General features: G+C 33.3%; 2 protein-coding genes across 3 annotated transcripts; both read right to left on the reverse strand.

Moving 5' to 3' along the window:
• Positions 1-17914: 17914 nt before the first annotated feature.
• LOC120208192 (tRNA (guanine-N(7)-)-methyltransferase) lies at positions 17915-20594 on the reverse strand. 2 transcript variants are annotated; one of them, XM_039207525.1, is made up of 8 exons: positions 20307-20594; positions 20174-20185; positions 19867-19942; positions 18902-18981; positions 18750-18799; positions 18592-18676; positions 18417-18515; positions 17915-18195 (listed from the first exon to the last, which is right to left on the reverse strand). In XM_039207525.1, exons 1-8 carry the CDS (start codon positions 20535-20537, stop codon positions 17962-17964), a joined length of 867 nt encoding a protein of 288 aa, XP_039063456.1. In that variant the 5' UTR covers positions 20538-20594; the 3' UTR covers positions 17915-17961. The 2 variants fall into 2 exon arrangements, with proteins under 2 accessions (XP_039063456.1, XP_039063455.1); XM_039207524.1 differs by having other exon boundaries at positions 20129-20185.
• A 716-nt stretch (positions 20595-21310) lies between these two features.
• On the reverse strand, positions 21311-24245 carry LOC120208172 (upstream activation factor subunit UAF30-like). Its single transcript, XM_039207512.1, has 3 exons — positions 24204-24245; positions 23351-23695; positions 21311-21622 (listed from the first exon to the last, which is right to left on the reverse strand). The coding sequence occupies exons 1-3, from the start codon at positions 24243-24245 to the stop codon at positions 21497-21499; spliced, it is 513 nt and encodes a 170-aa protein (XP_039063443.1). The 3' UTR covers positions 21311-21496.
• Positions 24246-24750: the final 505 nt, after the last annotated feature.

Raw genomic sequence — 24750 nt, forward strand, 5'->3', positions numbered from 1 at the left:
GGGGTAATAATCTATGATTGCATCATAGTCTTTAAGTAGCTCGATCTATCCCCTTTGTCTCAGGTTTAGTTTCTTTTGATTTAGCAAGTACTTTAAACTTTTATGACCCGTGTAAATATAACAACGCTCACCATATAAATAGTGGCATCAAATCTTTAGTGCAAACACCACCGTTGCTAACACAATATCATGCGTCGGATAATTCTTCTCATGAGGCTTAAGTTGTCTCAAAGCATAGGCTACTACTTTTCCATTTTGCATCAAAACACATCCCAGACCATTATGGGAAGCGTCACTATAAATTGTATAGTTCTTGCCTGATTCTGGTTGCACTAGTACTTGAGCTTCCATTAGCACATTCTTTAAAGATTCAAAACTCTCTTGGTATTTATCCGTCCAAATGAATGGTACATGTTTCCTTAATAGTTTTGTCAATGGGGAGGTAATCATCGAAAAGTCCTTTACAAACCTTCGATAATATCTAGTCAATCCCAAGAAACTTCGTACTTCATAAACATTTCTTGGAACTTCCCAATCCATAATAGTCTTAATCTTTTGAGGATCCACCCAAATCCCCTCTACAGATATCACATGTCCAAGGAATGTCATTTCAGGTAACCATAACTCACACTTAGACAACTTAGCATAAAGTTTTTTATCTCGAAGTGTTTGAAGAATCGCTTGAAGGTAAGTGTCATGCTCCACATTTGTCTTTGAATAAACAAAGATATCATCAATGAATACTAACAAAAACTGATTGAGGTACGATTGGAATACCCTATTCATGAGATCCATAAACGTTGCAGGTGCATTGCTCAATCAAAATGACATTACCACAAACTTATAATGGCCATAATAGGTTCTAAAAGTCATTTTTGAAATATCATTTTCTTGTATCTTCAATTGATGATAGCCAGAGCACAAATCAATCTTGGAGAACACTGAAGCTCCTTTGAGTTGATCAAGTAAATTGTTGATTCTTGTGAGATGATACTTATTCTTTATAGTCACTTTGTTGAGCTGTCGATAATCAATATAGAGTCGCATCAAACCATCTTTCTTCTTTATAAATAGCACTGGTGCACCCCAAGGAGGCACATTGGATCTGATGAATCCTTTATTCAATACCTATTCCAACTGAGCCTTTAACTTACTTAGTTCCTTTGGGGCCATTCGATAAGGAACCATCGAAATTGGTGTCGTTTAAGGCATAACGTCAATTTGAAATTCAATCTCTCTATCTAGAGGTAATCTCGGTAACTCGTTTGGAAACACGTCTGGGAATTCTCGAACTGTCAGGATGTCCTTCAATCTCGTCTCATTGGCTCGAGTATCGATCAAATTTGCAATGAAAGCTTGGCATCCTTGCAACATCAACTTCTTAGCTGACATTACCGATATCATATTAGCTAAAGGATTAAACTCTCGTTGACCAAAAATACTTCTGATCCATCAGAACATCTCAAAACTACTCATTTCAATCGACAGTCAACATTGGCATGGTAACGATACAACTAATCTATTCCCAAAATAACCTCAAAATCGTCAAAGGGTAATTTCATCAAATTAGCAGGGAATTCAATTCCCTGAATCCTTATGGGACACCCTCGAAATAATTGATTCACTCGAATTAGCGGGTTTGTCACAATCACATCATTACTTATAGCTTATAATTGGATTTTCAAATCTCTCACCAATTTACTACTAATATAAGAATAAGATGATCTCGGGTTAATCAAAACCAAAATAGGTTTATCAACTAACTGGAAAGTACCTGCAATGATCTCCGAATCATCACGGTCTTCAATAATCTCAAGGTTGTAGACCCGAGCAGTCGAGCGCATTTCAGGTTGAGTGGATGACATAAACTGATTCCTTCCTCTGCCTCTTCATCTTCCTCTCTGAGGTATAGTAGCAGATCTCTCAGACTGTGTGGGCTCTCTGGTATCCCTACACCTGAAACATGCTCCAAATACCATTCGACATACGCCACTATGATGTTTTCCATAATGCTGACATTGACTTGGCCTTCCAGTTCCTAATTCATTTGATTGTGTCTGCTTAGCTCTCATTGGGTTTGATCCTCTACCTGATGATGCAGTTGATTCGGATCTAGATTGAGGTCAAAAACTCAAACTTTGACTTTTCTTTTATTGTGATGCACTCGATGAGGTACCCACTCTCTTGGTCAACTAGGTCTTCTGCTCCCCATATCTTTCATTCTGAGCTCGCTCCAAAGCTTTAGCTCGATTTAGTACCTCTTGGAATGTAGAAAGGTTCAGTGCTATCAGCAGTTTCTTCTGTCTAGGGCGTAAACCCTCCACAAACCAATCACATGAGTCTGTTTTCGTCAGGACCAATTCATCTGCTAATCTGCTCAACTTGTTAAACTCGCACTCGTAATCATACACAGTACGATCCTCTTTATTCAAATTCATGAATTACTACTTCATTTGTCTGATGAACTGATCACCGATATATTTATTCTTGAACTCTTCCAGAACGAACGTCCATGTCACTTGGTCCCTAGAAGCTCTCATTATCACGTTAGTCCATCATATATGTGCTTGTCCTCGTAGAAATAACACTACTCCATTCAACTTCTCTATTTCAGAACAATGGAAATCATCAAGCATAATCATCACGTCGTTTAGCCAAAGGTCCGTAGAAACAAGACCTTCCTCAGTTTGTCCCCTAAACTCAAGTGCTCCTAAACTCTTTATCTTTTTAGCCACATTCATCTTCGGAGCTGGGAAAGCAGACAGTTGGAAACGCATCAGAATCGCATCCAACGTCATGAAAAAAAACTTTGTGATCTTGCACAGGCACTCCCTGAGGTGCTTGTTCTTCACCTTGCCTAATTGGGGCAGATGAATTAATACTTCCCACATTTCCATCTCCCGCTTCACTTCGGGAGCCCTCATAGTCTTCCATCTATTAAGATATAATCACTAGCTCTATTAGCAAGGATAACATACTAATTACCCTATCATATCAGAATTTTTTTTAACATTTCGTTAGCATGTCCACTTTTTAAAACACAATTTGCTTTATTTTGAACTTAAAATCAATTAAACCATATGTATTATACCAATAAATGTAACACCCCTAGTCATACCCTACCCGGATACGAATCTGAGGTGTCACATTGACTTTCTAAAACTTTGACTCTTTGAAAATTTGTTAAAAATTTAAACTTAGTGGTGAAATCCTCATACAAAAGTAAATGTCGAAATTCATAATTCAGAATAAAAATAAATACTTAATATATTTTCATTAAACTTAAAATAGTATGGTTACAAAACTGAATAGACATTACAATTTAAAACTTTATGATACATGACAACAAATTTTCAAAATGACAAAACTAAACACCTACAATTCAAAATGTTCTCATCTAATTGTCTTCAAATGTATGATGTCATTTCGTAGCTTTACTCCTCGGATCTTTTTGAACCTACGTGTGAAAACACTCACACGCTTAAGTCGTTGACTTAGTGAGGCATAATGAGTAAAAAAATAAAGCATTTGTTTAACATTTTCAAGAAACATTATCTATGAAAACCAATATATTTTTCATACACATACTTATAATCTTATACACTATTCAGTTCATATCAATTTGTTTAAAGAGCCCAATGCATATTATTGAGAACTCAAGGTATGTGAGTACATTGAGGTTGTGCACTATAATTGCAGTCGAAACTGCCGCGTAGAATTTGCACCAAAGTGCCACGTAGAATATCCACCGAAGTGCCACATAGAATTTTTCCCGAAGGATCGCGTAGAATTTGTCCCGAAGGACCACATAGAATTTTCCCGAATGACCACGTAGAACCCTCGACTCTTGGCACGCCAACTATACCTCTAATTCTCATACATATACTTTGGGCTTTAACTATATAATTATTTTTCATTACATTATTCAAATTATATCTTATCCACGTAGAACACTTTCTCATAGAACATTTTTCACATAGAACACATTCACATACACAAAAAAATCAAAACAGTACTTCAAAAAATACAATTTATATAAAACATCAAGAAAACATTACATAAAATAAATAAAATTGTTTTCGATCGAAAACCTTTGAGGTTGGCTTATCGCAACCTGTCATCATATCTACTATAAAATAATAAATTGCACTCACCTTTGCCTCACGTAAGTCCTAAACAAAATCCTTTTAACTTTCGTTCAATCTCTTTACTACGTCAGTTCATTCGGTACGCTTTCGATCAAAATCAATACATCAACATATCCAATATGAATACTGAATTCCAATTAATGGTTAACCAATTTGCATTTACATAAAGGGAAAAACACCTAATTTAGCATTTCTGACTGAATAGTATCGGCACTCTATCCACAGTGCTGATACTTCTCTTCATGGTATCGATACCTACTTCAGTATCGATACCTACTTCAGTATCGATACCATTTTTGCATTCTGAAATTTCATCTTTAATTACAGTATCGATACCTTACCTTTGGTATGAATACCTCCACATCAATATCGATACTAATTCAATCAGTATCGATATTGTTCATCTGATTCATACATTTTTCCTTCAATTTAACCTTATAGAATCGATAATGTTCTTCCAGTACCGATACCCTTACCTAGAATTCACTTATTTTAAATTTCTAACTTTACCCAAAATTCACTTAAATCTTTTACGCTTAACTCTATTCATACCCTCAAACACATTATCACTTATCCCAAATAACTTACATCCATAAATCCCCTTTTAACATCCAAATTTCTCCATAGAACACTTAAAACTAAAAATCATACCTAATCTTCAAACATGTTTCCAATCATTTCTAATACTTCTAATTTCTTATTCAAACCTTTGACAAGCCAAATATGCCTTTATAATCTAATTACTAACCAAATTTCATCAATTATTTTAAAACCCCATTTTACTAATTCACCATTAAATCCTCAATCTCTTAGTTTCTATTTATCCTTAAGTTTTCCTTAAGCTTCTATACCAACCAAAGATTCAAAACCAACCCAAAAAGGAAAGAAATAACCACTTTAAAAGAACTCACATTGGCAATAGAGGTTTACGGTGGGAGAGTATAAGAAAAAGAAGATAAAATAAAAAAAGTTACATATTTTTCCTTTCCTTATCTCTATTTTCCACAAGATAAATATCCTTAAAAATGAATATTAAATTCATTTCCTGCTAAACGACCATAATACCTTCCATTCTCCAAGCTTTAATAATAAGTCCTAGACACAAATTTCCAAAATCAATCCTTGTACTTTTCAATTTATTAAATTTAACTGCTAAATTTTAAATCCTTACACTTCAATCAGTGACCCGATGTTTGGGGTATTATAATTCTCATAATTTATAAAAGAAATTAAAAAAATAGGTTTTTACCAATAATCAATTGGTTTAGTGGGATGATGGTTTAGAATTTAAAGTTTAAGATTTAAGGTTTAAGATTTAGTATTTAGGTTTTAGGGTATATAGTATAGGATTTTGGGTTAAAGGTTTAGTGGTAAGATTTAAGGGTTAATGGTTTAGGGTTAGAGATCATGGTTAAGATTTAAGGTTTATGGATTAAGATTAAGTGTTTTAGATTTAAGATTTAGGATTAAGGGTTAAGAGTTTAAGGTTAAAAGTTTATAATCTCCTAGACCCGGCCTAGACGTTACAACCAAATCTAAATGGTCACCTATTGTATTCAGGAGTTCTTTTCATATTTAAAACAGAGTTGAAATTCATATAACAAAATAATACGAAATTAACTATCAGTAAGGTTCATACAAAAAATACATATATATATATATATTGGAAAAATCGTATAAAACATATATAGAACAAAATATTGGTAATACAGATATATCAAAACTTAGGAGGTATATATATATATATATGAAAAAAATCAGTATTATCTTCATGTCCATATTTGGAGTACAAAAAACAATGAAAGATCAAAAAGTTTCAGAGACATTAAAGTTCCATAATCTACATAAGTCCCACTTATGAGACAGATGCGATCATACAAGCTTTACAATACCATTAACAATGCATTAATGATCAAAACTATGCTATTGTGGTGATATTAGCTAAGATTGTTAATTTGATTAGATTATATACAGTAAATACAAAAAAAAATTATCAAAGAAGATCATAGTGTAAGATTAAGAACATATAAATCGGAAAATATAATAAAACGTAGCAAAAACAAGTGTCACCAAAACATAACAAAAATGACATAACTACTAGTCTATTGTCTACTACTATCTGAAAAGGTTAAAAATTTATAGAGTGAGCTAAAAATCCCAATGTTCTCCTTGTGGTGTATAAAAACATACATATAAAATACTTTGGTAAAAATAGTTCATCAAACATGTTATGAAAACATGAACACTACCCCCATTTGATCACCAGAATATGTAGGTTCCCTTGAACCATCCCCCACATGTACACCCAGTAAGTACCTTATATGTATAGATAAGGACATGAGGTAAGGACTTACCTTGTGCACAAAGCATAGAGCCTACGGTAAGGTCTTACAAGTCATAGACTAGGCCTAAGATACTTCCTCCAATAATAGCCCCATGACATTAATAAGAATGTATGTGTCTGAGTGAAAATGGTAGTTTAATTCATTAAAACATGAAAATATTCCATATTCAAAAATCAGATACATAAATACTATAATCAGAGATCGTATCAGAAATATATGTTCAATCTGATATCAAATCAAGGGTATTCAGAAAATCAGATATCGTGTCGTAAAAATATTCAATATCATCAAAATTCTAAAATAGTTCAGATAGATCATTCAAAACGATAATGTAACACGATCAGGAAATACACATATATCAGTCTAAGTAGTATGATCGGGAAGCCTACTATTGAGTCTACCTATCACGACTAACGACAGAGTAGGATCCTATAAATCGGGAAAACTATATCAAAATCCTAATATGAATAATAATAATCTTTATTTAAATAGTTTACGAAAACCTACAAGTAACTCTCGAAGTATGCGGATCGTGCAGATCTATCGAACGAAAAGCACAAGATCTAGTCGACCCTCAATCGGAAGAAACATGAGTACCTTCACAAAATTATATTCTTGAATCAATTCCATAATCAAATATTAAATAAATAAGCAAAAATGCTAAAATACTAAGCATTTTTGGGTTAATGGGATCAATTCAGGGCCTTTGGGTCAGAATTTGACAAAAAGGACCACAAAATCAGACTCAAGATATCGAAAAACGTCAAGAGGGAGGTTTTCAAAAAACGTCAATGCCGGTCAATGGTCAACGATTAGTTCGGTTCGAATTGGACCGATTAAGTTCGGTTCAGACTAGACTAGTTCTATTGGGTCGGTTTGATTGGTTGGACGGGTACACGGGTCAAACCGGTCAGATATAGGTATGTCGGGTCGAGTTAGCCAGGTTCTAGAAGCCCACCAGGTGGTGGACAACGAGTGAGGGCTCTTTGGGGCTCGAAAAAATTACAAAAAAATCTATACGCTCATTTTAAGGGGTTTTAAGCACTTACTAAGCTCAGTTTACAATAGTGAATAGAGAAGAGCTCGATTTCGCAACGTCAATAACTTTTTCTTCATCACCCCTTCACACGTCGGTGGCAACGGAGAAAAAGTGGACACTGGTGGACTTGGGATGGAACAAGAAACATGATGGTACGTGAGGTGTAGTAAATAGAGCTACAATCGACGACAAAAAACCGTTTGAAGTTTGATAGCTAAAAGATAAAACTTTAAAGAGAAAGAAGAGTTTTCAAATAAGAAAACTTTCTAGATTTAGGGTTATATAATCCCTTAAAGAGGAAAATGGTATAATTATGTCATACATCCTCAAGTTTTAGGTACTTTCTGAATTTGAATCCAAATTTAATTAAAAATTCACTTTGGTCCCTAAATTTAATTAAAATTTTAATTTAATCCTCAAAATTAATTTTAAGAAAAAATTAGGCCCTAAATTAAGGTATAACAAAGTTAATAGTTTATAGATAGAGTTTAGGGTTTAGGATTTAATATCAATGGTTAGAGATTTGGTGTTTAATATTTAGGGTTGAGGGTATAGAGTTTAAGGTTAAGGGTTAATGGTTAAGGTATAAGGTTTGGATACTTTCTGAATTTGAATCCAATTTTAATTAAAATTTCATTTTGGTCCCTAATTTAATTAAATTTTCAATTTAATCCTCAAAATTAATTTTAAGAAAAAATTAGGCCCTAAATTATGGTATGACAAAGTTAATAGTTTGTCGTTAAAGTTTAAGCTTTAAGATTTAATATTAGTGGTTAAAGATTTGGTGTTTAATGTTTAGGGTTAATAGTATAAAGTTTAGGTTTAAGGGTTAATGGTTAAGGTATATGTTTATATTTAAAGGTTTATGGTTAGGGTTTATGATTTAATGTTTAGGTTTTAGGGTTAAATATTAAGGATTTAGGTTTAAGGTTAAGGATTTTAGGTTTAGGGTTAAGGATTTTAGGTTTAAGGTTTAAGGATTTAAGGTTTAGGGTTTAGGATTTTATATTGATGTTTAAAGATTTAAGGTTTAAGGTTTATATGATAGAATAAATGGTTAATAGTTTAAGGTTTAAGATTAAGGATTTAAGATTAATGGTTAAAGTTTAAGGGTTTAGGATTAATTTATTTATAATTTGTGGTTTATGATTAAAGGATTAGGGTAAGTGTTAAGGTTTAAGGGTTTAGGATCTAGGTTTTAAGGTTAAAAGTTTAGGTTTTTGGATTTAGGATTTAATGTTTAGGATTTATGGTTAGTGGGTTCAGGATTTGAGTTTAGGGTTAAGGTTTAAAGGTTTAAGGTTTAGGATTTATAGTTAAGGGTTTAGGGTATAAGGTTAAAGGTTAAGTGATAAGGGTTTAGGGTATAAGGTTAAAGGTTAAGTGATTAGGATTTAGTGTTTAATGTTATGATTTAGAGTTAAGAGTTAAATGTTAAGTGTTTATGGTTAAGGGCTTAATGTTTATAGTTTAGGGTTTTAGGTTAATAGTTTAAGATTTAGGTTTTTGGGTTTAGGGTTTAAGGTTTTAGGTTTAAGGTTTTGGGTTTAGGATTTATGGTTAATGATTTAGGTTTAGGATTTAATGTTTGAAGTTAAGAGTTTAGGATGTAAGGTATAGGATTTATGTTTTAGGGTTAAATGTTTATGATTAAGGGTATAAGGTTTAAGATTAAGGGTTAAAAATTTAGGGTTTATAATTTAAGGTTAAAGATTAAGAGTTTACGGTTTAGTGTTAAGGGTTTTGAGTTTAAGATTTATGACATAGGGTTTTGGGTTTAAGACTTAAGGTCTCAAGTTAAGAGTTTTTTTATTTAAGATATCGTGCAAACCTTCTAGGTTAAACACAATTTGACAATTCTATAACTTAAACAACTTGAAAGAAAGTCTTTTCCTCATTTAATTTTCAGTATAAGTGCAAAAAATGATATAGTTCGTGATCTTTGCAGTTGTGTTACTATAGTTTATCATCTAGATTTTATATCCTGAGAGATAGACGACCGATAATCTTAAGCACTAAGGAGTGGTCGAAAATATGTCTTATGAAAATTATACAACTACAAACCTCAACTTGTTTTCAATTATTTATTCTATCTAAAGTTAAGTATTTATTTTTATACTCTTTTTCTTTATATTATTTTAATAAGATTTTTAATTGTCTAGAATTGTTATATTTATAACAATATACACACCTTGTAAAGACAACTGTTTAAACCTGTGAAAAAAATCATTCATTTTTACCGCTAATGTTATCATGTAGGTTAAGCAACTTTTTTTATTTTTAAGATTGCATGATACCATAAATACAAAGCGATGTAACATCTACCTTCCAAAATATCTCATACTATAATCTTCTTCTAACTCTCTTCTTTCTCTTCTTTTCTCTTGCCTATTATACTATCTTAAATTTCAAATCTTCATGTTATTTGTCTCAAATGAAATGTTTGTTGGATCCTAAAAGGTATTTACCTCACGAAATACCTTTAGGGTGCGTTTGGTTCACGGAATATAAGATTACCAGTGGGAATAGGATTACCGGAATGTAACATTACCTAACATATTACTGGGAATGTTATATTACTGTGTTTGGTTTGTTTGGCAGTAATGTAAGATTACAGTGTTTGGTTGAAGGAATAAAAGATTACTGGAATGTATATTTTACCAAATTGACCTTGTTCTATATTTTTTAACAAGTGAAATTTTAAATATTTAAATAAAAATTTATCGATAATATATTTAAATAAAAATTATTTATATAAAAAATCATCGATAATATATTATTTTATTATTTAAATATATCATGTATTATTTTAATTTTAATTAATATTAAATTTTACATAATTTATCTACAAATATATTAAAATTTTACTTCAACATTTAACTAAATGTTCAATATTTTAGGGATTTTTAACTTTCACTATGATATTGAATCGACCATTACAATGATTCCGTTGGATAATGTTTTCCACACAAAATAGCTATAACCATTAAAAATAAGTTTTTCATTCTTGTTGTCGAGGATTTATTAGATGAATTATTAGGGGTTAAATATTTTTCAAAAATTGATTTAAGCTAATATTACCCCACTAATATTCATAATCTGTTATAAGCGGAGATAACAAATATATATTGAGCCTGGGTTTATTCTTTTCCTTTTTTCTTTTCTGCTTCTTGTCGTGCAGAGAATCTAAATTATGGGAAAGCAGTGCATGACTATTCAAAAGATAGAAACCAAGTTTTGGCTATGTATGCAAGTTGTGGTTGCATGGATATGGCTCGGCAATTGTTTGGTCACGTGAAACTGTTGTAACGGTTTAGGGGTGTTCGATGCACACTGGTTGAGAATGCTTGACACCTTTGTAATGGTAACGTGATCGAAGTCAAGAATTTTTTTGATCGATTGGGCCGAACGCTCTAGGAAGGAAACCTGATCAAGTAAAATACTGAGTGATATACCAGTTTATGTGCATCTTTTTGTATTAGATAACCAAATAGATACATGTATGTATTGATATGAACGGTTTTGGAGGAGCTTTGCCTATTGATAGTGCGGATTGATATGTGTTCTAAATGTGGGAGGTTAGAAAGAGCAAGAGGAGTTTTTGAGAAAATGACAAGAAGAAATGTAATATCTTAGATTATTATGGTCAATAAAAACAGAGAGCCATAATAGTGTAGGGGGAAACTACTCTTGCATTTGGGACAACAAACAGAAAAGACAAGGTTTTTACTACATAACAAAAACTATCAAAAGTAATTAACATATTCGAAAACTAGCACATTACTTGCAAGTCATATACAACATAACAAAAAGAAGTATAACATTAACCATCAAAAGCTTGTACAATGTTCAGACTTACAAAAGATAATAGCCATGACATTCTAAACTTAATCATATACGTTGGCTATATTATATACACAAAAAATTTTGCAAGTTAAAACATTGACATATATCTGGCTAAGCCACACAAAAAAGTTGGGACCATATACTAAAGTCATAATCAAAAAGAGGTCGACATAATTGTAGAAGGACCACAGTCAAAATGATGGTCTAAATTGACGACATTCAACTAATTTCTTAATCACATAATCTTGCTTGAATTCTTTTGGCAAAGAAAAGAAGAAATCTACCTTATGTGCATCTTTGCTAATATATTCTCCTGCAGTAAGCATTTCATCAGTGGACAGTCCTTCAATTTTCATGATTTCAGTGAAAATCAATATTCTTCGGTCATTTCCTTCTGCCTCCTTTTTCAATAAAGTAGTAATATCCTTAATTTCTTTGGCAGTTTCTCGGTATGCAGCACCGAACTTACTTATCTCTTGTACAAGCTCGGTTAACCCATCATCACTTCGAGACCTTTTCTTGCTAGCTACTTTTTTCGTTGTAGGGGTAGAGGTCGTAGCATCAGATGTTTGGCAAGTTGAAGCACCAATATCCTCTCTTGATTCAGAATATCTTACTCCCTCTTCTTCAAGTAATGCATCTATAAATGCATTGTCTTCAACATCAATATGTTTGACTGCATCAGCTGTTGTCTCAACTGTTGTTCCTGTAGCTCTTTCTTTTCCAAATATATGAACAAAGTCATCAAAGAATGGAAATGACTTGTTTCTCAATCCAGCAGCAGTTGGATGACTCTACAATATAATAAAATCGTATATTTAATAAATCTTACAATTACCTATGTAGATAACAAAGAGTACATGAAGAATATAAATTCAATTAAAATACTTACTCTAACCCAATCATCAAACACATCCTTTGGTGCAGTTAAACATTTTTCTTCTTCATTCCATCCGAATCCACTTCCAATATTCAACATTTCAGATAAAGCATTGTATTGTCTTTTGAGTAGCTTCACTCTAGATTCAATATGTGGATGGGTCCTAATTTGTGATGTCGGAAGCTTGATTTCTAACATCTTTTCAAGATGAGATAGATAACCCGATCTAAATGTTCCATTATCAGCTTTCCAATATGGGTCTTCATCCAAAATGTGTAAGCATTCAACAAGTGCAACATCCTCCTCTTTAGTCCAAGTCCTTTTAGTTACTAAATACTTAACCTTTCCATATGTCTGTTTCCCCCCCCCCCCCACCTTTGAGATTCAATATTTGATGTTGACATATTGCTCTTTGAAACAATCTAAGAAGATGTATATAAAATATGTATAACATAACATAAAACATGTCATCATCGTCAATAATAATCATTAGATAAAATAAAACATGAAAGCCATACATAAATAATGAATGTCCATAACAAATAAAATTCGAATTTTATATAAGAGAGATACATAAAATTTAATAAAGTTTATGCCATAAAATATAAAGATGTCAAATACATTAAAGTAATTACCACTAGCATTAGATAAAATGGAAGGTGAAAGTACATACATAACATAAAATAACATCTATCCTAAAGTACGTGACGCCAACCAACTAGTAAACATATCTTCTGCTAATTTGTCTCTCCACTCAGTCCAAGCACTGCTTGGCTCACAATGTCTGATCATTTCTACCTCATTAATCTCCTCAACATGCCTACTATCTTCAGTATAGTTAGATTCAATAGGATCAATTGGCATCTCAGATCTTATGAAATTATGGAGAAGACAACAAGCAAAAATGAGTCTACATTATGTTTTCACTGGATAAAATGATTTTTCCCTTAAAATTGCCCATCTCGCTTTCAATATGCCAAAACATCTCTCAATGCAATTCCTAACTTGAGAATGTTTCATGTTGAAATATTCTTTAGGGGTGGTAGGTTGATGTCCTTCTCTCCAATCATTCAAGTGGTATCTTTGACCTCTATATGGTGCAAGAAATCCCTCTCCATTCGTATATCCAGCATCACATAAGTAGTAACACCCTATATTATTTTAATTTAAAAAGTGAATTAATAACCAAACACTTGTAAGAATTTTACATTATATATATATATATATATATATATATATATATATATACCTAATAATTTACCTTGTGGAACATTTAAACCATTTCTTCTACTAATGGCATCTCTGAGTATTTTACCATCAGCTGCAGAACCTTCCCACCCAGGTAAAACATAAATGAATTGCATGTTTGGTGTGCAAACACCAAGTACATTTGTCGTAATTTCATTTTTTCTTGTTCTGTATCTAGGTTTATCGATTGAAGCTACATTGACCTTAATATACGTTCCATCTAGAGCACCCAAACATCCCTATATTCATCAAATAAAGTTAAGTTACATTATTACTATCCATTTCTGTATTAAGTATTACTAATTAACTTAAAAGAAATTTCAGAATTATGATACAATACCTTAAACCATTTACATCTATCGTCTGTTGAATTATCTTGTATCGGTTCTGGTTTTCTAAAAAGACTCGGATGCAGTTTCAAGACTGAAGCTAACACTGCATGGAGAACTCTACTAATTGTTTCACCATATCTTATTGTTTGACGTTTTAGAACTCTAATCTTAATATGGTGGGATATAATATGAAGGAAAATAATAACCATTTCTTCTATAGACATAGACCGACTCTCTTTTAACCCACCTTGACTTTGTAATAGGTGACACAATTTGAGAAATGCTCTCCTATCCATTCGACAATTATCAACACTTTGTCTATCGCTTTCAAATACAATTTTATGTAAATTAAGTGATCTAATATTGTGTCTATGAAGTATTTCATGTGAATAACTTATTTTAGGTCTATTTTTATATTTTCTAAGAATAACTGAAATAACCATAAGTATATGACACACAATTTCCATCATTTGCAGTTGTAAAATAAGAATTGTGGCGATATGCATCTTCTTTCGCATCGGTAAACGAGCCATAACTGTTATTATGAACAAACATTTTAATATTAGAACATAATAATATTGAATAAGAACAATTGTGTGTCATCACATTAAAAATAAATGAAAACTAATTTAACATGAGATTAGAAAAGATAAAAGCGAATGCGATCAAGCAAAAACCAGTAATGTAACCACCAAATTTCTATTTCAAGCATCAAGAATTCAAGCATGTAAAGAAAAAAGTGATTCTTATTTGCAGAAAACTCGTGAAAAGTAAGATCATTCGATAACCAAAGATAAGCTAACTCTCAAGCCTATAAAATTGTAATAAAATTTATATTATACAATTTCTAGAAACTGGAAATTTATATTTATCTTTATTGCATTCTTCTGCAAAAAGAATGAGCTTCTTTTAGGTTTCTATAAGATGGTTACTTCTGATTATTAAAATACTGCATTCCTGTTAACCTACCGTTACGAAAAAGATCTATGCAGCAGTCTTTGAATGGAGAAAAAATAATTAGGTGGAACGATGTCCCATCCAGTACAAACTAAAATGTTGCTAGGGTCTAAAGTGAAGTTTATTATCTTAGTGAACTTATGAGGTTTAAAACTATTCTTATATTAGACAAACAATATCCTAAAAACATAATGCTATTCTTAGCTTGCAAGTATGTAAACGTGACAAAAATAACTCATGCTTGAATAACATCAAAGATAAATGAGAGAAACTCAGTGATTTATCATGCATATTCCACAAATAATGCATTGCAGCATGTTGTGCCCAGTTGATTTTGAAAATGCTAGGGGTTCTGAAATCGAAGGTCTGGTTTCAAAACCGAGGCCTTGGTTCCAAAACCAAAAAGCTTTCTGGAAAATGAATTTCAATACTGGCTTGAAATTTTGAAATTGGGGTAAAAATTGACTTGTTTTTGTATTTTTGACACTAAGAAAATATTTTAAGATCATGGATTAAATCAAAACACTTGAAACTCAATTTTGAATATATATAACTTAGTAAAACCATTTTAAAAACTTCATATGGCAAATCTCATTTTTTTACAATTTAATCACTTAATAAAACTTGTTATATCAAAATCAAATATTAGTTCAACATAAAAGAAGTTGGTGAAATTTTGAAATTCAAACAGGACACTAACAACAACTCTGGAGAAACTAAACACAACCAAACCTTACGTTCTTGTTTAGCACCAAATGCATCCTACGAAAGTGATTTTGCACAGCAATGTAAGGAATATATTACAAGAACTGAACCATGTGTTCAAGTAAACTCGGCCAAACAAAGTCGGGTACATAACTTCTGCTTCAGCCTCGGGTTTGTTTCTTTGACATTAACCTTCATTTTTGTATAGGTTCTTTTCAAGGACTTTGGATGAAGAAACCAAAGAAAAGGATGTCTTTGTAAGTTACTGAACCATTGAATGTTGTTCTAGCGGTACTCATATAAATTTCATGTTTCTATATTCATTTTTATGATAATTGGGAGTTAGCCAAAAGAGAAGGGAAGAGGGGGTTGATGAACTAATATGGAGGGGCAATGTTACATGTCTTTCGGACCAGATCGCCTTAAATTTTGATGTCAGAGAGATTTGAAGCAGTCCAGAAGTATTTATGCACTCTCTAAACGACACTTTGCTCATTTGGATTAAGACTATAGTTTAAGCTATAGCTTGTGCAGACCTTAAATCCTAGGCTTGCACTTGCACTTCTCTTTGTATCTTTATTTCTTTTTCACCTTGTTTCTGATTTGTCATTATTATTGTTAGCAAGGGATCATGTATGAACTATGAACAATGAACTTTTAGCAAGACTGTTTTTCTTTTATTTCAAAATAAAAGATAAAATAAATTATAACAGAAAATTTCATAAAAGATATTTCAGTAGACGGATCCATAAAAACACCCATCAAAACCATCAATTATAACTAAGTTCAAGCAAATTAACAACAAGCTTCAAGCATGAAACAAAACCCAGACCAACAAATCAACTAAGGATGAAGATAAACAAGTCAAAAGAAAAATCCAGAGAGCAAAACAATTGATCATCAATAAGGGGGAAACCCATGAACAAGACTGAATGATAATCAGAAAATGAACAGAAATTGGGGAAGATGAAACATAGAAGAAACATCAAAGAAATTGAAGATTAAACAAAGGAAAAGTATATATGTAAACTCACATCCTTGCTTGATTGTTTTCTGTTTTCCACATAATCTGCTTTCAGGAAGAGGAGCGTCCGCGGGAATTTCACATAATCAAGCAAAACAAAGGAAGAAGGTTATTTTAGACAACTGGGACGGGAATGATAAAATACCTAAGAAAGATAGGGGATATACATTCCTTGGAAAACAGGAAAAAAAAATTACTGTTGGTATTGGTTTTTAACTGGCACTTGGTAATGTGCTCCCATCCAAACGTGAGTATATCTATTTGGGAAAAAAACATTCCTCCCAAGAATGCATTATACCGTGAACCAAACGGGCTGTTAAGGGTTGTTTGGTTCAGGGAATGTGGGATTCCCATAGGAATGAAATCCACATTCCCCCGTTCGGTTGGCCGGGAATGTCATTCCCGATAATATTTTATTATCAATAGTGGGTTTTTTTTTATATTATCGCGAATGTTATTACCCCTTCCCTTAGGTATTGTTGGATTATCGACGTTTTAGACTAAAATGCCCTTAAAATATTTTTTTTTCAAAAATATTTTTTTTTCAAAAATATACTTCTGTCATTGAATAATAAAAATTCTACGAAGGTTAAATTACAAATTTATCCTTAAACTATTTTAGATTTACAAACAAAAATTTATAATTAAAATTTATCCTTAAATTTTTTTATATTTTTAATTTTGTAAAAAAAATTATATAAATTTTATGAATTTAAATTTTTTAAAGAAAATATATAAATATTTTTCAGCTTGTTAAAAAAACAAATATATGATAAAGACAATTTGGTCAAATATACATTCCAATAATCTTTTATTCCTTTAACCAAACATGGTAATCTTACATTCATGCTAATCCAACCAAACACAAAATACAACATTCTCAGTAATCATATTCCCTATTAATCTTTTATTCTCACTGGTAATCTTACATTCTGTGAATCAAGCGCACCCTTAAATATTGTGTTTTATGCACGCCTCAAGTTCTATATTTAATCCTTGTCTCAATTCAACCCCATATTTTGTATAAACATGAAGGTATTTTACCAGACACCTCTGCAAATCAAAATTATTACACGACCTCTACTGATGATCCTCAATTGTTATCAATGGACGATTAATTTAAGTGGTAAACAACTTGATATCGTTTGAGTAGATTTTAAGTTCGAGTTATTGCATATGAAGAAAATCTCTGTTGAGAGACTCACCCACTACAATCAGGTGTGCGATGCGAGCCAATTCATATTATCAAGAGCAACCATCAAAACAGAGGTTGGTTCAAGTGGTACGCATAACATCAAGTCAACTAAAGAGAGCTTGGTAAAATCGATCACTCGTTATGTTGCACACTTCCCACAATGCACACTCTATTCTTCTTTTCTTCTTTTGCTTCTTAAGTTGCATCTACTGTGGCATGTATAATATGACATCCATATGGCCTCAATCTAGTACCCTTTTTTTCTGGTACAACCTCCTGTAAATTTTCGCGCCTTCAAATTCCGCATGGATTTCTCTTTCGGTCCTGATACCCATTGGATTGTTCAGTAACCATCCCTTGTCGTCGCATAACACACTTGAATCAACCATGTCAATGGGTTGAAGTACATCAGACTCTACATCCAACTGCTTTCTCATGTCTTCAGCGACTTCAAGCACATCAGATTGTATAAAAACCTGTCCAAATACAATGATAAATCTTATACTAAAAGATTTCAGAGCTTGAATATATAGATGATTTTAGCCCTGTTTAGGCAAGGGACTCCTGAGATCAGATTCATAAGATCCAACATGATACGGGAAACTTCGAGAAATAGTTTTAAAAGGGTCTGTGACAGGTTATGGTATTCACATGCCAGTGCTACCTAATAAACCGATAATCGGACGGAAGGGCATACCTTTCCTTCGGGCATCAAACTAGTTAAGATGGAATCTACTAAAGGCTTCTGTACAACCCTTCTTTTATGATGCCTTTTCTTGAAATGAGGATCCGGGCACTGCATACAGCATATAAGTATTGGCATTTAACCTACTAAATCAAAAGGAATGATCCAGGGGCACAAGCGCACACACCAATATTGAAACTAGCGACAAAGGTCCGGGGTAAGCAGATACTAACTGTCTGAACGAAACGGAAGCATTTGCGAAAATGAAACGACTGCAATAACAGAAAATATGATCAAATCCCCAACAACACTGTTCTTCATAAAATGTGAGTTTTGAAAGCTTACATGTTACTAAGAGCCAGCTTCTTTACCCAAAACTCAGCACGTTTAACTAGCTGCTGGACAAGCAAAAATATATGACCAGGTAAATGTAAATGTACTTGGAAAGTACAATTGTTGAGTAAAACAGTAAAAGTCCGAGGAGTCCGATCTCATACTTTTTCTCTTATTTCCAGTCCCAAATAATTTTGTGAATCGGGATTTTGTTTCGCAAGCCATAAGAGAAACCTGCCACTTCCTGAGGAATGTTTTATCGTTGTTAAATTTATCAGTACTTGTCCATGCTTTATCTGGTAGCAGTTCTAAATACTTACCACAAACAAAAGAAACAAAAAGAAAGATACTTGAGACAACAATGTTAATAACTAAGTTCTGAAGCAAATCTTGACAGACATTGTGAATTATGTGAACAAAGTTTTTAACCATTGATATCGTATCAAAGATGATTAGGTAAATTATATAGAAAATGGAAGTCGACTGTTCAAAGTGTTGACCGAGCCATATTAAAGCTAAAAAAAGGCCAGCTAGAAAACGATAAATAGCTGAAGAAACATAGCACCACTAGGTCCACTATGGTATTCTGCTGCCTCAACATTAACCTACCTGCTCAAAATCATAATGGTATACATTATTGGATAGTATAAACAATTTACAGGTTCAGATTCTAATGGAAATGAAACCAGGAACCAAAAGGGAACAGCCACCTGCTTTCCCAAATTCTACATAGATCACAGGAAACCGCTTTCCGGCGACAGGATTCTTAGAGTGCTCCGTTCGTGCAAAAGGGGGAGTACAATCTATGTTGCTCCTACTCTTTATTTTTCTCAAAGAACCCAGGTCAGATGCATATCCAGACAGGGATATGGGGATATAATCCTGAAAGGACCCTCAAACATCATCCAGTAGCTAACATGTATTCATTTTTCTATCACTAATTGGAGAATAAATCGAGCATCTTCTCATGAATGAAAAAGGTGAAATTGCAAACATCATCAGGTAGCTAACATGTCTTAATTTGCCTATCACTAGCAATCACCTCTGAATGAGTTAAAAGAATTATCAAATGGATAGCATAGCAGCAGTTAGTTGATAATTTTGAATGGAGAGAGAGGTAACCACTTACCACTTCCAATATCCACCATAAGTGGCAATGCAGGATCCTTGAAGACTTCACCCCAATCAGGTACAGGCGCTGCCACCTACTCAGAGGACAATAATATAAGACTTCATTTAAGTAAAGCTCTTGATAGCAAGCCAAGAAGCATGAAAACCAGAAGCGAATGAGACAAAAGACATCACTTCTATTATCTACCACAAGAAATAACTTGTTCACTACTGCAATGCAAGAGAGAAATAAGAAGAAAAAAACCACAGAGATAACTCACAGAGAAAGATGAACTGAGAGGGTTGACATGTTGCCTGATTCTTACATGACCCAACTCCTGCAACCAAATAAAGGAGGGAAAAGGTTATCAATGTAAAATTATAATCAAAAGAGGAAAACTTGATGACCCATTATCAGGAAAAGATAAAGCTTGATAGTGGAGATAAATGAAAGGGCACCTGAGAAATCTTGTCAGTGAGGTTAAGGTCGGCATACTCGAGAGCCACTAGATCAGTACTCCTAAGCTCCTTTTTATCAGAAATGGAAACCGAAACAGAAGCAGAAGCTCTGGAAATGCAATATTTGTGTGGACGAAAAGAAGGGAGTTTGTGGAGCTTTATTGCCGATGAAAGAGTTTGTTTTGCAGCCCTTGGGACTGCACAACTGTTTAAGCAAAGGGAAGAAATCATTTTTGCTCTATAATTTTACAGGCTCATAATTAGTTCATATTATTCCTTCTTCCATCTTCCTCTGGCAATCTTCGTTTGCCTATTATGTCTATCTGTCTGGTTTCAAGACTAGAAAAATCTGCCAAAACCAGCCCATCTTCCAAGGTGCGTTTGGGTATTGGTTTATGTTTAAGGCAAACAACAAAATACGTCTGCTATTTAGAAAGGCCTGTAGAAGCCCATAAAACGAACACTTATGTTTTATCAATCCAGAATCCTTGGTGGATATGGTGCCAAGTTTCAGTTGATACCTCAAAAAGAACACGTTTTTAAAGGATGTGACGCAACTGCTCGAATCAAAATTCAAACTTGGAAGTATGAAATATATGGTTTTACAGATGTGGTTCCTTCAAGTTGATTCACATAAACCATACACGTTAAATAGTTGCTTAATAAACAAACTTTGAATAAGGAAGGGATTAATGACTAAAAATTGCAGTCTGGGTTATTGTTCCTAATAAATTGGGACAATCATAAAACGTAAAGCAATAGTTTTTGTTCTATAATGCATTTTCATATGCAGGTATCTTAGGGTAGCTCGGCTCCTTAATGACTCATTGCGCTGGAAGGAAGTCAGACGACAACCGATACCGCTTGCCATAAACAAGGCTGATCATTGAAATTCAATATCAACAGTGGCTTGCTCATGATAGAATAATTAAACCAATAATTGTTCAAAGATCCAGTTACATAAATAAGTTAAAATCAGGATCAAAATTAAATTACTTTTTCACTCCCTGGTCCCTACTGAATTTTTACACAAGTCCAACTTGGACCTTTTTCTTAGTTGCAAGGCTACCCCCAGACAGCTCAGCTCTCAAAACATGAATATACATGAAAAGAGTTCAGTTAAGAATGACAGAAGAGCTATATAGCTCAATGTTGGTTGGGCAACCAATGGCCAAATATGAAAAAAGGGGTCAGACAGACTTCACAAAGTGGCGTGATAGCATTTTCCCAATCTCCAGGAAACCGACCTTTTCTTTTCCATTGAAAATGGTCTTAAGCTTCTCATCACAAAAGATCTCCCTCTTGTTATCAGGATTCTGCAGGCAAATATTTCCATACGTTTCAGTGCATGTTACAAGAGAGTATCCTCATACAAAAATGTCAGTCGCTCAAAATATGGTATCTAAGCAAAATCTACTAAACACAAAGTAGTATAAATCAGCAACTTTGACATCACAACATGCAGCATATACGGCAATAATGACAGTAACCGCTTACATTATATATTCCACATAAATTTCTGTTTCTCAACAGAATCGCCATTTCTGCCTTAGGTGAACACAAATATAAAACACATAAATTTATGTTACTCAACTTCAACAGACAAAATATGAAACATATGAGGTTAGGAGGATCCATAAACACTGTAGAGAGAATCTCAACTATTATCCCATACTTATAGTCATTGTTCATTCATCATCACTTTTATACCAACAATAGCTACTCCATATTAAGGAACCGATCGAAATCCCTAAAAAGTTCAATTTCTCAACTGAGTGCGCAGAATATACATTGTGTGAAAGATATGTGAAAAATGTTCACCAATGGAAACTCTTAAGCAAACATTAGAGAAGATAAAGAAAGCAGAGGGTGAAAATGTTGCCTCGGAGGTAGAAATCTTAAAAGAGAGACATATCAAACACCAAATACAACCTGCATTTGGAAAACTCAAATGCCGAGCCAGCCCAGCATATTAATTGAAACTGTGAAAAAGGTAAATGATGTATAAATGAATACAAAATTTGTCACAAGAAACAGGAAAAATCCATTACAGTGTTCCAGTCTCAATTTTTTCTCTCCAAAATCCAAGCAAGAACTTATCTTGTGGAAAATCAGGAGATGCAATAAGAAGGGCTATGGTGGGATAGCCTATGACTTAATTAAAGCAAAGAACCCAAAGTTCTTAAATCACTTTTGGAATACTCCATTCTTTCCGTTCACCTTTACCCCACTTTCTTACAAGAAGAAACTGATATGCCTTCTACTCACATCACTTCTCTGAGTTATAACAAGTTTTCTCCTATAATTGTAACTTCAAAAACACAACAGGGAAAAATCCTTTCACAATAGCAATCCAAGCATAAATTTCAATACCATTAAAAAGAACTATAGTTAGATTCATGAACAATAAGAATCCAATCTCCCTCAATGGGACCAACATTAACATTCAGTGGCGGATATAAGTGACTAAGTGCTGTTCAGAGTGGACAAGTGTCCTCCCTAAAATATAAATTTCTTTATATTAGTTGTTAATTTTACTGATGGCGCCCACTAATACGAAAAATTTTTGTTACTAATATATATGTGCCCACCCTAAAAAGAATATTTCTGGATCCGCATCATTAACGGTTGAAGATTCACAAAACTAATCCTACTATAGTGCCAGCTTAACTTCTCTTCAACAATAAACACCAAAAAGGTGCAAAACTCATCATTATAAACAACATAGAGAGGGGAGAGAGGAAAAAAAACAATGAAAATGGTACAGAAACCTCAGAACGCCAGCAAGCAAGCAACATGGGGCGAAGAATCATCAATAAACCAAACTTATAAAACACCAAAGTTGAAAGCATTTCCTCAAGCCCACATTCATTTACATTTTGCATCATTCCGGAGATACTAAAATAAAGCAATTCCAATAAAAATAATAAACAAGAAAATAGTAAAGGAAAAGAAAGCAAAGACAACCCAGAAAAAAAAAACAAACCAAATAAATAATAACTTTATAAATGAAGTAAAAGAAACACTACAGAGATAGAGAAGACCTGGAGGTTGTGGGATTTGATATAGTTCCAGATCTGCTTAACAGCGTCCGTACGGGAAGCTTGTTGAGCTCCAAGGAATCGACCCAAAGCAGGGGAAACAGGGGCGATTTTAAAAATCCCGGACGGTCGAGTCGTGGTTCGGGGCGTAGCTGGTTTTTCAACCTTGGGTGAAGTGGTCGACTTTTTCGGAGTTTTATGAGCCGCTTTTGAAGTAGCTGATTTGGCAGCGGTAGTGGTCGAAGATGAAGAAGAAAACTTGGCTGCTGCAGCTGACGCTGCCGACGTAGACGCCGGGGAAGTTAACGGCGCCTTGAAACTGATGAAAACCCTAGAGATTGTTGATTGCTAGAGGGAGAGAGATAGGCTCGCCTTGAACATTGTTGCCGGGTGAAGTGCAGAATCTATATTTCGAGCTCGATCTTTTTGGAAAGGTCGTCGTGTAATTTGTGATCTTAAAATAAAACTCATTCATCTAAAAATAATTTTTAATTATCCGTTCTTTGTTCCCTTATAAATAAAAAGTTGAAAATTATAAGATTCATTCATCTAAAAATAATTTGTAAAATAATATACTCAAGCAAGTCATTGAACTCATATACCAAAACAAAGCATATCAACATATAAACTGAGTATAAATGTCGTACTTTATGCATGATGCGGAGTACGAATAATGAGTCCCAACTGCCTAACGACAACACAACATATCAAAGGGTGGATTTGGCATTCGAATCAGGGGAACCACAACAGAGGGCATATTTATCAACCCTAAAGGTGAATCGCAAAATTTCTTCCTCACAATCCTAAAACCCCAGTGTATACGTGTCATGTTATGTCAAAGGAGGTAATAACTTACCAAAGTTTCATCAATTTGGAAGCATCGTAATGCAGAGGTCATACATATGAAATCATATTCAGAATAATGTCTTATACGGAACATGCATATTATGTTATTGCATAAGCGAATAATCAGAAATTATAATCATTGATATTACATATTCAAGACGCAGTCACGCACTAAGACAATCCCAAAAAAAATCTATCATTAACAAGAAATTATAAAACATAGAACTCGACCAAAAAGGGAGAAAGAATGTAAGATTAAATCATCGGCACACATGTCTAAAACACATTGAATAAACTTTCAAACAGAACTCAAGTTTATACCAAGTTATACGGGGGAAGACACCCAATGTCTCTTAAAAGGCACAATTTGTGAACATTAGAACAAGTATCATTTCTCTAACCCGAACTACGCTAAGTCTAATACTTATATCGAAAGAAAGGATAAATTATTCAGAACTCATTTTGGGCACCAACTTAGAATCACCTCATTGAAATTGTTGAAATAAATACAACTTACCTGAATCGATGAAGCTAGCCTTCTAAATTTGATATTTGAA

The sequence above is a fragment of the Hibiscus syriacus genome, unplaced genomic scaffold (genome assembly GCF_006381635.1).
Source record: "Hibiscus syriacus cultivar Baekdansim isolate YM2019G1 unplaced genomic scaffold, ASM638163v2 tig00016004_pilon, whole genome shotgun sequence".
Taxonomy (NCBI): Eukaryota; Viridiplantae; Streptophyta; class Magnoliopsida; order Malvales; family Malvaceae; genus Hibiscus; species Hibiscus syriacus.

What these genes read in the sequence shown, in the direction of transcription:
- LOC120208192 (XM_039207524.1), bottom strand. Translation starts at nt 20,537, where the DNA reads ATGATTTCTTCCCTTTGCTTAAACAGTTGTGCAGTCCCAAGGGCTGCA. An exon ending in TCACTGACAAGATTTCTCAG is followed by an intron (nt 20,186 to 20,306) that starts GTGCCCTTTCAT and finishes ATTTGGTTGCAG; the next exon opens with GAGTTGGGTCATGTAAGAAT. An exon ending in GTTTGATGCCCGAAGGAAAG is followed by an intron (nt 18,196 to 18,416) that starts GTATGCCCTTCC and finishes GTATTTGGACAG; the next exon opens with GTTTTTATACAATCTGATGT.
- LOC120208172 (XM_039207512.1), bottom strand. Translation starts at nt 24,245, where the DNA reads ATGACCTCTGCATTACGATGCTTCCAAATTGATGAAACTTTG. An exon ending in TCCAAATTGATGAAACTTTG is followed by an intron (nt 23,696 to 24,203) that starts GTAAGTTATTAC and finishes CTCTCCCTCTAG; the next exon opens with CAATCAACAATCTCTAGGGT. An exon ending in TCAAATCCCACAACCTCCAG is followed by an intron (nt 21,623 to 23,350) that starts GTCTTCTCTATC and finishes ATTTGCCTGCAG; the next exon opens with AATCCTGATAACAAGAGGGA.